The sequence below is a fragment of the Dendrobates tinctorius genome, unplaced genomic scaffold (assembly GCF_039654945.1).
Source record: "Dendrobates tinctorius isolate UK_male_01 unplaced genomic scaffold, ASM3965494v1 ptg000079l, whole genome shotgun sequence".
In the NCBI taxonomy this organism is placed as follows: Eukaryota; Metazoa; Chordata; class Amphibia; order Anura; family Dendrobatidae; genus Dendrobates; species Dendrobates tinctorius.
In genome coordinates, this window is record NW_027361747.1 from 10,666,065 (window position 1) to 10,682,500 (window position 16,436).

Here is a 16,436-nt window from a genome sequence, read left to right on the forward strand (position 1 = left end):
ATTTATTATTATTATTAAGCAGTGAGGTGACCGGTGGTGGGATAAGCAGTGAGGTGACCGGTGGTGGGATAAGCAGTGAGGTGACCGGTGGGATAAGCAGTGAGGTGACCGGTGGGATAAGCAGTGAGGTGACTGGTGGTGGGATAAGCAGTGAGGTGACTGGTGGTGGGATAAGCAGTGAGGTGACCGGTGGGATAAGCAGTGAGGTGACCGGTGGTGGGATAAGGAGTGAGGTGACCGGTGGTGGGATAAGGAGTGAGGTGACCGGTGGTGGGATAAGGAGTGAGGTGACTGGTGGTGGGATAAGCAGTGAGGTGACTGGTGGTGGGATAAGCAGTGAGGTGACCGGTGGGATAAGCAGTGAGGTGACCGGTGGGATAAGCAGTGAGGTGACTGGTGGTGGGATAAGCAGTGAGGTGACCGGTGGGATAAGCAGTGAGGTGACCGGTGGGATAAGCAGTGAGGTGACTGGTGGTGGGATAAGCAGTGAGGTGACCGGTGGGATAAGCAGTGAGGTGACTGGTGGTGGGATAAGCAGTGAGGTGACTGGTGGTGGGATAAGCAGTGAGGTGACTGGTGGTGGGATAAGCAGTGAGGTGACTGGTGGTGGGATAAGCAGTGAGGTGACTGGTGGTGGGATAAGCAGTGAGGTGACTGGTGGTGGGATAAGCAGTGAGGTGACTGGTGGTGGGATAAGCAGTGAGGTGACTGGTGGTGGGATAAGCAGTGAGGTGACTGGTGGTGGGATAAGCAGTGAGGTGACCGGTGGGATAAGCAGTGAGGTGACCGGTGGGATAAGCAGTGAGGTGACTGGTGGTGGGATAAGCAGTGAGGTGACCGGTGGGATAAGCAGTGAGGTGACCGGTGGGATAAGCAGTGAGGTGACCGGTGGGATAAGCAGTGAGGTGACCGGTGGGATAAGCAGTGAGGTGACCGGTGGGATAAGCAGTGAGGTGACCGGTGGGATAAGCAGTGAGGTGACTGGTGGTGGGATAAGCAGTGAGGTGACCGGTGGTGGGATAAGCAGTGAGGTGACCGGTGGGATAAGCAGTGAGGTGACTGGTGGTGGGATAAGCAGTGAGGTGACTGGTGGTGGGATAAGCAGTGAGGTGACTGGTGGTGGGATAAGCAGTGAGGTGACCGGTGGGATAAGCAGTGAGGTGACCGGTGGGATAAGCAGTGAGGTGACCGGTGGTGGGATAAGCAGTGAGGTGACTGGTGGTGGGATAAGCAGTGAGGTGATTGGTGGTGGGATAAGCAGTGAGGTGACCGGTGGGATAAGCAGTGAGGTGACCGGTGGGATAAGCAGTGAGGTGACTGGTGGTGGGATAAGCAGTGAGGTGACTGGTGGTGGGATAAGCAGTGAGGTGACTGGTGGTGGGATAAGCAGTGAGGTGACCGGTGGTGGGATAAGCAGTGAGGTGACTGACTGGTGGTGGGATAAGCAGTGAGGTGACCGGTGGTGGGATAAGCAGTGAGGTGACCGGTGGTGGGATAAGCAGTGAGGTGACTGACTGGTGGTGGGATAAGCAGTGAGGTGACTGGTGGTGGGATAAGCAGTGAGGTGACTGGTGGTGGGATAAGCAGTGAGGTGACTGGTGGTGGGATAAGCAGTGAGGTGACCGGTGGGATAAGCAGTGAGGTGACTGGTGGTGGGATAAGGAGTGAGGTGACTGGTGGTGGGATAAGGAGTGAGGTGACTGGTGGTGGGACAAGGAGTGAGGTGACTGGTGGTGGGATAAGCAGTGAGGTGACTGGTGGTGGGATAAGCAGTGAGGTGACTGGTGGTGGGATAAGCAGTGAGGTGACCGGTGGGATGAGTGAGGTGACTGGTGGGATAAGCAGTGAGGTGACCGGTCCGGTGGTGGGATAAGGAGGTGACTGGTGGGATAAGCAGTGAGGTGACTGGTGGTGGGATAAGGAGTGAGGTGACTGGTGGTGGGATAAGGAGTGAGGTGACCGGTGGTGGGATAAGGAGTGAGGTGACCGGTGGTGGGATAAGGAGTGAGGTGACCGGTGGGATAAGCAGTGAGGTGACTGGTGGTGGGATAAGGAGTGAGGTGACTGGTGGTGGGATAAGGAGTGAGGTGACTGGTGGGATAAGCAGTGAGGTGACTGGTGGTGGGATAAGGAGTGAGGTGACTGGTGGTGGGATAAGGAGTGAGGTGACTGGTGGTGGGATCTGTCTTGAATGCTGCAGCCAGGATCATATTCCTCACCAATCGTTACACCGATGCCTCTACCTTGTGCCAGTCATTACACTGGCTACCCATCCACTCCAGAATTCAGTATAAACTTATTACCCTCACTCACAAAGCCCTCCATGGCTCAGCACCAACCTACATCTCCTCCCTTGTTTCAGTATACCACCCTACCCGCGCCCTCCGTTCTGCTGATGACCTTAGGTTAGCATCCTCAATAGTCAGAACCTCCCACTCCCGTCTCCAAGACTTTACACGTGCCTCGCCAATTCTTTGGAATGCACTTCCCAGGTCAATACGATCAGTCCCCAATCCCCACAATTTTAAGTGTGTCCTGAAAACGCATTTATTCAGACTGGCCTACCGCCTCAACACATTAACCTAATCTATCCCTGTGTGGCAGAGCCAAAAGTTTTACCATAACCAGGTTCCCCGCCTCATTCTCCCACATGCTTTATGCATCCATTAGCCCTCTGTGTCTGTACTGTCACACACTTTATGGCTGGTCCATACAATCAGGGCAACTGTTACCACCCACCTTTCGTGTCTACCTCTTTCCTCATAGACTGTAAGCTTGCGAGCAGGGCCCTCATTCCTCTTGGTATTTGTTATAATCTACTGTATGTGATTATTGTTATGCTGTAATGTCTATTGTCTGTACAAATCCCCTCTGAAATGTAAAGTGCTGCGGAATATGTCAGCGCTATAGAAATAAAATTTATTATTATTATTATTAAGCAGTGAGGTGACCGGTGGGATAAGCAGTGAGGTGACCGGTGGGATAAGCAGTGAGGTGACTGGTGGTGGGATAAGCAGTGAGGTGACTGGTGGTGGGATAAGCAGTGAGGTGACTGGTGGTGGGATAAGCAGTGAGGTGACCGGTGGGATAAGCAGTGAGGTGACCGGTGGGATAAGCAGTGAGGTGACCGGTGGTGGGATAAGGAGTGAGGTGACCGGTGGTGGGATAAGGAGTGAGGTGACTGGTGGTGGGATAAGCAGTGAGGTGACTGGTGGTGGGATAAGCAGTGAGGTGACCGGTGGGATAAGCAGTGAGGTGACCGGTGGGATAAGCAGTGAGGTGACTGGTGGTGGGATAAGCAGTGAGGTGACCGGTGGGATAAGCAGTGAGGTGACCGGTGGGATAAGCAGTGAGGTGACTGGTGGTGGGATAAGCAGTGAGGTGACTGGTGGTGGGATAAGCAGTGAGGTGACCGGTGGGATAAGCAGTGAGGTGACTGGTGGTGGGATAAGCAGTGAGGTGACTGGTGGTGGGATAAGCAGTGAGGTGACTGGTGGTGGGATAAGCAGTGAGGTGACTGGTGGTGGGATAAGCAGTGAGGTGACCGGTGGGATAAGCAGTGAGGTGACCGGTGGGATAAGCAGTGAGGTGACCGGTGGTGGGATAAGGAGTGAGGTGACCGGTGGTGGGATAAGCAGTGAGGTGACTGACTGGTGGTGGGATAAGCAGTGAGGTGACCGGTGGTGGGATAAGCAGTGAGGTGACCGGTGGTGGGATAAGCAGTGAGGTGACCGGTGGTGGGATAAGCAGTGAGGTGACCGGTGGGATAAGCAGTGAGGTGACCGGTGGGATAAGCAGTGAGGTGACTGGTGGTGGGATAAGCAGTGAGGTGACTGGTGGTGGGATAAGCAGTGAGGTGACCGGTGGGATAAGCAGTGAGGTGACCGGTGGGATAAGCAGTGAGGTGACCGGTGGTGGGATAAGGAGTGAGGTGACCGGTGGTGGGATAAGGAGTGAGGTGACCGGTGGTGGGATAAGGAGTGAGGTGACCGGTGGTGGGATAAGGAGTGAGGTGACCGGTGGTGGGATAAGGAGTGAGGTGACCGGTGGTGGGATAAGGAGTGAGGTGACCGGTGGTGGGATAAGGAGTGAGGTGACTGGTGGTGGGATAAGCAGTGAGGTGACTGACTGGTGGTGGGATAAGCAGTGAGGTGACCGGTGGTGGGATAAGCAGTGAGGTGACCGGTGGTGGGATAAGCAGTGAGGTGACCGGTGGTGGGATAAGCAGTGAGGTGACTGGTGGTGGGATAAGCAGTGAGGTGACTGGTGGTGGGATAAGCAGTGAGGTGACTGGTGGTGGGATAAGCAGTGAGGTGACCGGTGGTGGGATAAGCAGTGAGGTGACTGACTGGTGGTGGGATAAGCAGTGAGGTGACCGGTGGTGGGATAAGCAGTGAGGTGACCGGTGGTGGGATAAGCAGTGAGGTGACTGACTGGTGGTGGGATAAGCAGTGAGGTGACCGGTGGTGGGATAAGCAGTGAGGTGACCGGTGGTGGGATAAGCAGTGAGGTGACCGGTGGGATAAGCAGTGAGGTGACCGGTGGGATAAGCAGTGAGGTGACTGGTGGTGGGATAAGCAGTGAGGTGACTGGTGGTGGGATAAGCAGTGAGGTGACCGGTGGGATAAGCAGTGAGGTGACCGGTGGGATAAGCAGTGAGGTGACCGGTGGTGGGATAAGGAGTGAGGTGACCGGTGGTGGGATAAGGAGTGAGGTGACCGGTGGTGGGATAAGGAGTGAGGTGACCGGTGGTGGGATAAGGAGTGAGGTGACCGGTGGTGGGATAAGCAGTGAGGTGACCGGTGGGATAAGCAGTGAGGTGACCGGTGGGATAAGCAGTGAGGTGACCGGTGGTGGGATAAGGAGTGAGGTGACCGGTGGTGGGATAAGGAGTGAGGTGACCGGTGGTGGGATAAGCAGTGAGGTGACCGGTGGTGGGATAAGGAGTGAGGTGACCGGTGGTGGGATAAGGAGTGAGGTGACCGGTGGTGGGATAAGCAGTGAGGTGACCGGTGGTGGGATAAGCAGTGAGGTGACCGGTGGTGGGATAAGCAGTGAGGTGACCGGTGGTGGGATAAGCAGTGAGGTGACCGGTGGTGGGATAAGCAGTGAGGTGACCGGTGGTGGGATAAGCAGTGAGGTGACTGGTGGTGGGATAAGCAGTGAGGTGACTGGTGGTGGGATAAGCAGTGAGGTGACCGGTGGGATAAGCAGTGAGGTGACCCGTGGTGGGATAAGCAGTGAGGTGACTGACTGGTGGTGGGATAAGCAGTGAGGTGACCGGTGGTGGGATAAGCAGTGAGGTGACTGACTGGTGGTGGGATAAGCAGTGAGGTGACCGGTGGTGGGATAAGCAGTGAGGTGACCGGTGGTGGGATAAGCAGTGAGGTGACTGGTGGTGGGATAAGCAGTGAGGTGACTGGTGGTGGGATAAGCAGTGAGGTGACCGGTGGGATAAGCAGTGAGGTGACCCGTGGTGGGATAAGCAGTGAGGTGACTGACTGGTGGTGGGATAAGCAGTGAGGTGACCGGTGGTGGGATAAGCAGTGAGGTGACCGGTGGTGGGATAAGCAGTGAGGTGACCGGTGGGATAAGCAGTGAGGTGACTGGTGGTGGGATAAGCAGTGAGGTGACCGGTGGTGGGATAAGCAGTGAGGTGACCGGTGGTGGGATAAGCAGTGAGGTGACCGGTGGTGGGATAAGCAGTGAGGTGACCGGTGGTGGGATAAGCAGTGAGGTGACCGGTGGGATAAGCAGTGAGGTGACCGGTGGGATAAGCAGTGAGGTGACTGGTGGTGGGATAAGCAGTGAGGTGACTGGTGGTGGGATAAGCAGTGAGGTGACCGGTGGGATAAGCAGTGAGGTGACCGGTGGGATAAGCAGTGAGGTGACCGGTGGTGGGATAAGGAGTGAGGTGACCGGTGGTGGGATAAGGAGTGAGGTGACCGGTGGTGGGATAAGGAGTGAGGTGACCGGTGGTGGGATAAGGAGTGAGGTGACCGGTGGTGGGATAAGGAGTGAGGTGACCGGTGGTGGGATAAGGAGTGAGGTGACCGGTGGTGGGATAAGGAGTGAGGTGACTGGTGGTGGGATAAGCAGTGAGGTGACTGACTGGTGGTGGGATAAGCAGTGAGGTGACCGGTGGTGGGATAAGCAGTGAGGTGACCGGTGGTGGGATAAGCAGTGAGGTGACCGGTGGTGGGATAAGCAGTGAGGTGACTGGTGGTGGGATAAGCAGTGAGGTGACTGGTGGTGGGATAAGCAGTGAGGTGACTGGTGGTGGGATAAGCAGTGAGGTGACCGGTGGTGGGATAAGCAGTGAGGTGACTGACTGGTGGTGGGATAAGCAGTGAGGTGACCGGTGGTGGGATAAGCAGTGAGGTGACCGGTGGTGGGATAAGCAGTGAGGTGACTGACTGGTGGTGGGATAAGCAGTGAGGTGACCGGTGGTGGGATAAGCAGTGAGGTGACCGGTGGTGGGATAAGCAGTGAGGTGACCGGTGGTGGGATAAGCAGTGAGGTGACCGGTGGGATAAGCAGTGAGGTGACTGGTGGTGGGATAAGCAGTGAGGTGACTGGTGGTGGGATAAGCAGTGAGGTGACTGGTGGTGGGATAAGGAGTGAGGTGACCGGTGGTGGGATAAGGAGTGAGGTGACCGGTGGTGGGATAAGGAGTGAGGTGACCGGTGGTGGGATAAGGAGTGAGGTGACCGGTGGTGGGATAAGGAGTGAGGTGACCGGTGGTGGGATAAGGAGTGAGGTGACCGGTGGTGGGATAAGGAGTGAGGTGACTGGTGGTGGGATAAGCAGTGAGGTGACTGACTGGTGGTGGGATAAGCAGTGAGGTGACCGGTGGTGGGATAAGCAGTGAGGTGACCGGTGGTGGGATAAGCAGTGAGGTGACCGGTGGTGGGATAAGCAGTGAGGTGACTGGTGGTGGGATAAGCAGTGAGGTGACTGGTGGTGGGATAAGCAGTGAGGTGACTGGTGGTGGGATAAGCAGTGAGGTGACCGGTGGTGGGATAAGCAGTGAGGTGACTGACTGGTGGTGGGATAAGCAGTGAGGTGACCGGTGGTGGGATAAGCAGTGAGGTGACCGGTGGTGGGATAAGCAGTGAGGTGACTGACTGGTGGTGGGATAAGCAGTGAGGTGACCGGTGGTGGGATAAGCAGTGAGGTGACCGGTGGTGGGATAAGCAGTGAGGTGACCGGTGGGATAAGCAGTGAGGTGACCGGTGGGATAAGCAGTGAGGTGACTGGTGGTGGGATAAGCAGTGAGGTGACTGGTGGTGGGATAAGCAGTGAGGTGACCGGTGGGATAAGCAGTGAGGTGACCGGTGGGATAAGCAGTGAGGTGACCGGTGGTGGGATAAGGAGTGAGGTGACCGGTGGTGGGATAAGGAGTGAGGTGACCGGTGGTGGGATAAGGAGTGAGGTGACCGGTGGTGGGATAAGGAGTGAGGTGACCGGTGGTGGGATAAGCAGTGAGGTGACCGGTGGGATAAGCAGTGAGGTGACCGGTGGGATAAGCAGTGAGGTGACCGGTGGTGGGATAAGGAGTGAGGTGACCGGTGGTGGGATAAGGAGTGAGGTGACCGGTGGTGGGATAAGCAGTGAGGTGACCGGTGGTGGGATAAGGAGTGAGGTGACCGGTGGTGGGATAAGGAGTGAGGTGACCGGTGGTGGGATAAGCAGTGAGGTGACCGGTGGTGGGATAAGCAGTGAGGTGACCGGTGGTGGGATAAGCAGTGAGGTGACCGGTGGTGGGATAAGCAGTGAGGTGACCGGTGGTGGGATAAGCAGTGAGGTGACCGGTGGTGGGATAAGCAGTGAGGTGACTGGTGGTGGGATAAGCAGTGAGGTGACTGGTGGTGGGATAAGCAGTGAGGTGACCGGTGGGATAAGCAGTGAGGTGACCCGTGGTGGGATAAGCAGTGAGGTGACTGACTGGTGGTGGGATAAGCAGTGAGGTGACCGGTGGTGGGATAAGCAGTGAGGTGACTGACTGGTGGTGGGATAAGCAGTGAGGTGACCGGTGGTGGGATAAGCAGTGAGGTGACCGGTGGTGGGATAAGCAGTGAGGTGACTGGTGGTGGGATAAGCAGTGAGGTGACTGGTGGTGGGATAAGCAGTGAGGTGACCGGTGGGATAAGCAGTGAGGTGACCCGTGGTGGGATAAGCAGTGAGGTGACTGACTGGTGGTGGGATAAGCAGTGAGGTGACCGGTGGTGGGATAAGCAGTGAGGTGACCGGTGGTGGGATAAGCAGTGAGGTGACCGGTGGGATAAGCAGTGAGGTGACTGGTGGTGGGATAAGCAGTGAGGTGACCGGTGGTGGGATAAGCAGTGAGGTGACCGGTGGTGGGATAAGCAGTGAGGTGACCGGTGGTGGGATAAGCAGTGAGGTGACTGACTGGTGGTGGGATAAGCAGTGAGGTGACCGGTGGTGGGATAAGCAGGATGACCACCATTGGCAGAGGGTTCCTGAGCAGCTCTGCCTGCAGACACCCTGACACCGGCGGGGCCCCGTGTGTCCACTAGAGGGCGGCGGCCATATTATCGCTTCCGGTGTCGGGCGGATTTCCGGCCGCTGTGCTGTAGGAGAGCGGAGGTCACGGCGCTGTGCAGGCTCTTCGGGCTCATGGTGGTTACACCCGACCTCCGTCATGGACTCTCTTGGGGCCAATGTCAGTGAGCAGTCTCCGCCTCATGGGAGAATGCAGGTACGGCCGGCACTGGAGCACACGTGCTTGTATGGAGCCACACGCCGGCTCTGGGGTGCAGGGGTTCCGCTTGTATTTTTGGGACGTGTAATGATGCATAACACAATAAGTATCGGCAGCCCCCTGTGTCCGTGCAGACCCTCAGCTGACATTACTGTGGAGGGCGCACGCTGTATGGGTGCAGATGGCCGGGCAGCCTGTGGTCAGTGCCTGCAGCGATAGCCAGCAGAGTGTGACCTGTACATGGACGGCATGGTCTCCCCATGATTGCGGGGCCCTGTACCATGGCGGACCCTATCGGGGGCCTGTACCCCCTGTGAGCCCGGTGTGGGCTAGCACCAGGGCCGGCTTTATGCCTGTGTTTAGGTGGCCGAGTATCAGGGGGACGCTCATCATATTTTAGCTTCCAGAATCTCCATACAACGTTCCCACATCCTTTTACTCCATTTTATTTCCCTTTTTAGGGGGCTTCATAACCAATAAAGAGCGGTTCTGATGTTTTGAGTGGTGATGTGCTCGGATCAGGTGATATCCTAGAATGCCGCCGCGGAGACACCGAGCATGCCGAAGACCCTCGGTCGGCACCCGAGCATGCTTGGATGACACTTTATTACAGCACATTTGCTCATCACTAATTTTGGGTTCCTGTAGATTGTAAGTCCATGAAGGCCGGGTCCCCCTCCCCCACCACGGTCTGTCACAGGTCGTGTTACTGTATTTTATATATGGATGTAGCCCCTTTTCACATGGATAGCACCCTAGAATTAATGGTGCTTTTTAAAAAATGTATATTTAACCCATTCACCACCTTGGAGTCTTCAGTTTTTGCATCTGTTTTTTGCGCTTTTTTTTTTTCCCCAGAGCTATTACTCTTTTATTTTTCCGTCAGTATGACTGTATGGGGGCTTTTTTGTGAGATGAATTGTGCTTTTAAACGACACCTTTTGATTTTACCATGTTATGCACTGGAAATAAAAAAAACCCAAGTGCGGTGAAATTGCAAAAAAAAAAGTGCAATTCCACTTATTTTTAACCATGGTCACCAAATGCTAACACTGACCTGCCATTATAATTTTCCCAGTCATTACAAGTTTGCCGGTACCAAACATGTATAGGTTCTTTTTTTATATTAGTGGTGATAAAAAAAAGTGCCATTTTCTGAGACTTGTAGCTTCTCCATTTTTTGGGATCAAAGGCCAGGTGACGGCTTTTTTTTTACTTTTTATTGATATGATTTTGGGGTAGATGTAATCTTTTGATCGCCCATTATTGCATTTTTTTGCAGTGTTGCAGCGAGCAAAATACTAATTCTGGTGAATTAATTTTTTTTCGTTACACCATTTACAGATCGGATTAATTCTTATATTTTGATCGGACTCTTCTGAACACAACAATGCCAGATATGTTTTATTTTGGATATGGCAAAAGGGTGTGATTTAAACTTTTATATTTAATATTTTTTAAAACTTTATTAGCTTTTTACTTGCTTCAGTAGTCTCCATAGGAGACTTGAAGCTGTAATCTTCTGATCGCTTGTGCTACATGTAGCAGGGCTTCAGCGGCCAGCATTCATAGCAGTTCGGCCGGTGATGGGGAGAGGGCCAGTGATGGGGAGAGGGCCAGTGATGGGGAGAGGGCCAGTGATGGGGAGAGGGCCAGTGATGGGGAGAGGGCCAGTGATGGGGAGAGGGCCAGTGATGGGGAGAGGGCCAGTGATGGGGAGAGGGCCAGTGATGGGGAGAGGGCCAGTGATGGGGAGAGGGCCAGTGATGGGGAGAGGGCCAGTGATGGGGAGAGGGCCAGTGATGGGGAGAGGGCCAGTGATGGGGAGAGGGCCAGTGATGGGGAGGAGGAAATGATGGAGGTGGTGAAATGGGCAATTTCTACATGAAGGGGATCATGATGGGGCAATTTCTACATGAAGGGGATCATGATGGGGCAATTTCTGCATGAAGGGGATCATGATGGGGCATATTTTTGCATGAAGGGGATCATGATGGGGCATATTTCTGCATGAAGGGGATCATGATGGGGCATATTTTTGCATGAAGGGGATCATGATGGGGCATATTTCTGCATGAAGGGGATCATGATGGGGCATATTTCTGCATGAAGGGGATCATGATGGGGCATATTTCTGCATGAAGGGGATCATGATGGGGCATATTTCTGCATGAAGGGGATCATGATGGGGCATATTTCTGCATGAAGGGGATCATGATGGGGCATATTTCTGCATGAAGGGGATCATGATGGGGCATATTTCTGCATGAAGGGGATCATGATGGGACATATTTCTGCATGAAGGGGATCATGATGGGACATATTTCTGCATGAAGGGGATCATGATGGGGCATATTTCTGCATGAAGGGGATCATGATGGGGCATATTTCTGCATGAAGGGGATCATGATGGGGCATATTTCTGCATGAAGGGGATCATGATGGGGCATATTTCTGCATGAAGGGGATCATGATGGGGCATATTTCTGCATGAAGGGGATCATGATGGGGCATATTTTTGCATGAAGGGGATCATGATGGGGCATATTTCTGCATGAAGGGGATCATGATGGGGCATATTTTTGCATGAAGGGGATCATGATGGGGCATATTTCTGCATGAAGGGGATCATGATGGGGCATATTTCTGCATGAAGGGGATCATGATGGGGCATATTTCTGCATGAAGGGGATCATGATGGGGCATATTTCTGCATGAAGGGGATCATGATGGGGCATATTTCTGCATGAAGGGGATCATGATGGGGCATATTTCTGCATGAAGGGGATCATGATGGGGCATATTTCTGCATGAAGGGGATCATGATGGGGCATATTTCTGCATGAAGGGGATCATGATGGGGCATATTTCTGCATGAAGGGGATCATGATGGGGCATATTTCTGCATGAAGGGGATCATGATGGGGCATATTTCTGCATGAAGGGGATCATGATGGGGCATATTTCTGCATGAAGGGGATCATGATGGGGCATATTTCTGCATGAAGGGGATCATGATGGGGCATATTTCTGCATGAAGGGGATCATGATGGGGCATATTTCTGCATGAAGGGGATCATGATGGGGCATATTTCTGCATGAAGGGGATCATGATGGGGCATATTTCTGCATGAAGGGGATCATGATGGGGCATATTTCTGCATGAAGGGGATCATGATGGGGCATATTTCTGCATGAAGGGGATCATGATGGGGCATATTTCTGCATGAAGGGGATCATGATGGGGCATATTTCTGCATGAAGGGGATCATGATGGGGCATATTTCTGCATGAAGGGGATCATGATGGGACATATTTCTGCATGAAGGGGATCATGATGGGACATATTTCTGCATGAAGGGGATCATGATGGGGCATATTTCTGCATGAAGGGGATCATGATGGGGCATATTTCTGCATGAAGGGGATCATGATGGGGCATATTTCTGCATGAAGGGGATCATGATGGGGCATATTTTTGCATGAAGGGGATCATGATGGGGCATATTTCTGCATGAAGGGGATCATGATGGGGCATATTTTTGCATGAAGGGGATCATGATGGGGCATATTTCTGCATGAAGGGGATCATGATGGGGCATATTTCTGCATGAAGGGGATCATGATGGGGCATATTTCTGCATGAAGGGGATCATGATGGGGCATATTTCTGCATGAAGGGGATCATGATGGGGCATATTTCTGCATGAAGGGGATCATGATGGGGCATATTTCTGCATGAAGGGGATCATGATGGGGCATATTTCTGCATGAAGGGGATCATGATGGGGCATATTTCTGCATGAAGGGGATCATGATGGGACATATTTCTGCATGAAGGGGATCATGATGGGACATATTTCTGCATGAAGGGGATCATGATGGGACATATTTCTGCATGAAGGGGATCATGATGGGGCATATTTCTACATGAAGGGGATCATGATGGGGCATATTTCTACATGAAGGGGATCATGATGGGGCATATTTCTACATGAAGGGGATCATGATGGGGCATATTTCTGCATGAAGGGGATCATGATGGGGCATATTTCTGCATGAAGGGGATCATGATGGGGCATATTTCTGCATGAAGGGGATCATGATGGGGCATATTTCTACATGAAGGGGATCATGATGGGGCATATTTCTACATGAAGGGGATCATGATGGGGCATTTGGCACGTGTTGGCACTTCGTCATAAATAATTGGGTTTTAGGTTGCAGTTTGGGCACTCGGTCTCAGAAAGGTTCGCCAGCAAGGTGTTTCAGGGAGAATTTCTTTTGCTTTATGTTGTACTTTTGGATATTCCTCCTGTCCTCCTTTAGTTTATCTATATATGGTGTTTATTACTCATGCATAAAGGCACTGTCACACTTAACGATGCACCAGCGATCCTGACCAGCGATATGAGGCGGTCAGGATCGCTGGTGCATCGCTAAGTGGTCGCTAGTGAGCTGCCACACAGGCAGATCTCACCAGCGACATCGCTGGGGTCGGCGGTCGCAACTTACCTGTCAGACGAGGCGATCCGGACGTCCTCCCGCCCGCGTCCACGCATTGCTCGTCGGCGACACAGGAAGCTGACGACGAGAAACGGCCCAGGACGTTCTCGCGCGATCAGCGATGAGCAGCGGGGGAGCGGTCGGAGGTAAGTATCACACATAGCGATATCGCTAGCAATATCGCTATAACGTCACAAAAACCAGTGACGTTATAGCGATATTGCTAGGGATATCGCTTAGTGTAACAGGCCCTTAAGGCTCCCTAGGGCATTCCAGGGTAAGATGGTGGGCAGGGGCGACATGTCTTGTGTATTTCTATAGGGTGCCAACCTCTGCGGTATATGGTCCTTCCCCCTGTCCCTCCTAGCCCTCTTACCCTATGCTGTGTATTGGTAGTCTGTTGTGACCTTTTTGGCCACTTACCAATTTTATTTTTTAATGATATTTTTGGGTGTCTCTTAATCATTATTAGTAAAGAAGAATAATTTAAACTTGTTTTTTTGTGTGTTGTCCCTGTACTACACTATTCCATAGAGGAGGCAAAATTAATATTCATTGATGCACGCCCTCCTATTGTATGTTAGCATGTTCTTCTGATATACAGGGGGTTTACAATAGGATTTTAAGTTTTCCTTACAACGAACATAGTGGAATTTGATTATCATCACTCACAAAAGACCTTGTCACTATCTAAGCTGTGCTATAGAATATGCTGGTGCTATTATTGCATTGTGCAGAATTATTAGGCAAATAAGTATTTTGACCATATCATTATTTTTCTGCATATTTTCCACCTCTGAACTGTATAAAGCTGATTGGATGAAGATCAGGTGATGTGTAATGAGGGCGTGCGGCCTAAGGATACAACACCTTTTATCAAAGTGTGCAGAATTATTAGGCAGCTTGTTCTCAGGCAAAATAGGCAAAAAATTTTTTTACTTGACTCAGAAAATTCGAATATTGTTACAAGTCTTATGGAGGGACGCAGCACTCCAGAAATTGTGTTGTGATCATAGAACCATCAAAAGATTTGTTGCAAATAGTCAACAACAGGGTCACAAATCACATCAAGAATCAAACCTGAAGCAACCAGGAATAGCTAAAGACAAATTTTTAAATGGTTTTTTAGGCTATTAAGAGTGACTTGATGGACGGGCCTGTGGCTGGCTCAATAATGGGCGCAGACCTCTATTTCAACTCGAGAGGCCAGCGTGGTGGGGTACTGCTGTGGGCTGGTATTATTAAAAGGAAACTGGCTTTTGCTAACTCATCTGAGAGCAACATAATGTAGGGGTAGAGAGCCTGAATCCAAGTTAACTTGGTGCAGCCGTTCTGACAGTTGTTAGTTTAGTTTTTAGATTTAGCTGTAACAGAACGGAGAGCGTTCCCCCCCCCCCCCCCCACCAGGCTCGCAGTCTACCTGGTCTTTGTACAGTGAGCTGCTTATCACAGAAGGGAATGGAGTTGGGCTCTGCACATCAGGTCTGGCAATGATAATCTAGTGATAAAATCTTCACCTAAAGTAAACAGCCCACAGCCTGATAAGTGACACAGATGAATTCTGTATTTTAACCTCTTACTGTCCTTGGATTACTTGGCAAAAACCTGCTGATACATTCCATTTAAAATTGAGCTGATTGGACTTTTTTGGGTTGCAGATGACTCAAAATCAATTTAAACCTACTACCAGGTTTTAGAAGGCGCTTACTTCAAGCATTCGTGCAGGAAAAAGGCTGCATTGTTCAAGAAAACTATGCTTGAAATGCAAGACAATGCTCCAACACATGCCTCGAAGTCTCCACTGCTTGGCTAGATGTCTGTCGGCCCAGTCTTGACGTTTCCCCTTCTGGGACTTGCTCAGTGGTGGTTGGTCTTTACCTCGGCCATGTCTCTGAGCATTGAGCACCTTGTATTTCTGGGCCTGCAGGGAGATTGCAGTTTTGGAATATGACGGCACTGGAGGATAATGGCTTCCAGGTCAAACTTGATTCTTCTAGAATCTTGTTAATGTGTCTTTTTTTTTTTCCTAACACTTATTTTGTGATACCGGCGGTGACTATTTGCAACAACACTTGGTGTCTCTAGGAGTGCTGCATCTTTCTGTAAGAGTTGTAACAATTTTTGACTTTTCAGAGTCGGGTAAATCTTTTTTTGGCCTATTTTGTAAACAAGCTGCCTAATAATTCTGCACACCTTGATAAAGGACATTGTATCCTTAGGTTGCACCCCCCCCCATAACACCATTACACATCACCTGATCTGCTTCATCCAATCAGCATTCATTTTTATACATAGCAAAGGTGGAAAATCTGCATTAAAAATAAGATCAAATCCTCTCGTGCCTAATAATTTAGTGCACCACGTATAGGTAACAAGAAACAAAATAAACCTTCCCATTTAGGCAACTTGCCCCTGACTCATTTTGGCTCCAGTGATGTGATGCATTGTATGTGACAGCAGATGATTTTGACTAAATCTGGCCATTATATTCCCACAGAGCCGTTACACTCCCACCGAGGAGGAGACGAGAGTCCTGAGAGAATGTAACTCTGAGAGCTTCTGGTACAGATGTAAGTCGCGTGTCATCACATTGGGGGTTTTTGATTTTCCTACACTGGTTATCCGCAAGTTTCAAAAAGTTTCCCAACAACAAGAATTGTTATAAAATAACTATTTATTACTTATTCAGCCCACTCATTGATCCCTGTCCGTCCTGCAGCAATGACATGTGTACCGCTGTAACCAATCACTAGCTTTACTGAGGCTAGTGATTGGCTGCAGTGGCCATGTGGCCAATGAATGTGATACCATCAATGCAGGGACAATGGGTATAACCGTGCTGGCGGCGGATTGAAAAGGCAAAAAATTGTCCTGGCATTCTCTCTACCCCATATAATAAAAAAAACAAAATATTCATCCAGCATTTGATTTTTGGCATCCCTCTTCTGACTCCTGTTGTAGAAAGGGTGGATAAAAGCTGATGACAAAAAGTGCACCCCCCCCCCCCCTACTACTTCATGGGAAAGACCACTTACGTCTGATTGTGTGGCAGAGGTATACACATAATTGAAGGTACACTGGTGGGTATCATAAAGAATACAGTTATATTAAAGCTTCAATGCAAAGCACAAAAAAGACAATGGCTGAAAACACTTAAAGGGAACCTGTCAGCAGTTTTGGCTGCTACAAGATGCGGTCGCTGCCT

At 51.2% G+C, this 16,436-nt stretch overlaps 1 protein-coding gene across 1 annotated transcript in view; it reads left to right on the forward strand.

Annotated features, from left to right (window-relative positions):
- The first annotated feature begins 8,558 nt into the window (after positions 1–8,558).
- OCIAD1 (OCIA domain containing 1) overlaps positions 8,559–16,436 on the forward strand; it is a 25,115-nt gene continuing 17,237 nt past the window's right edge. Inside the window, exons 1-2 of the mRNA XM_073583512.1 lie at positions 8,559–8,722; positions 15,729–15,801. Of these exons, the coding sequence (XP_073439613.1) occupies positions 8,666–8,722; positions 15,729–15,801 (130 nt within the window). The 5' untranslated portion in view covers positions 8,559–8,665. The remainder of the gene's footprint in view (positions 8,723–15,728; positions 15,802–16,436) is intronic.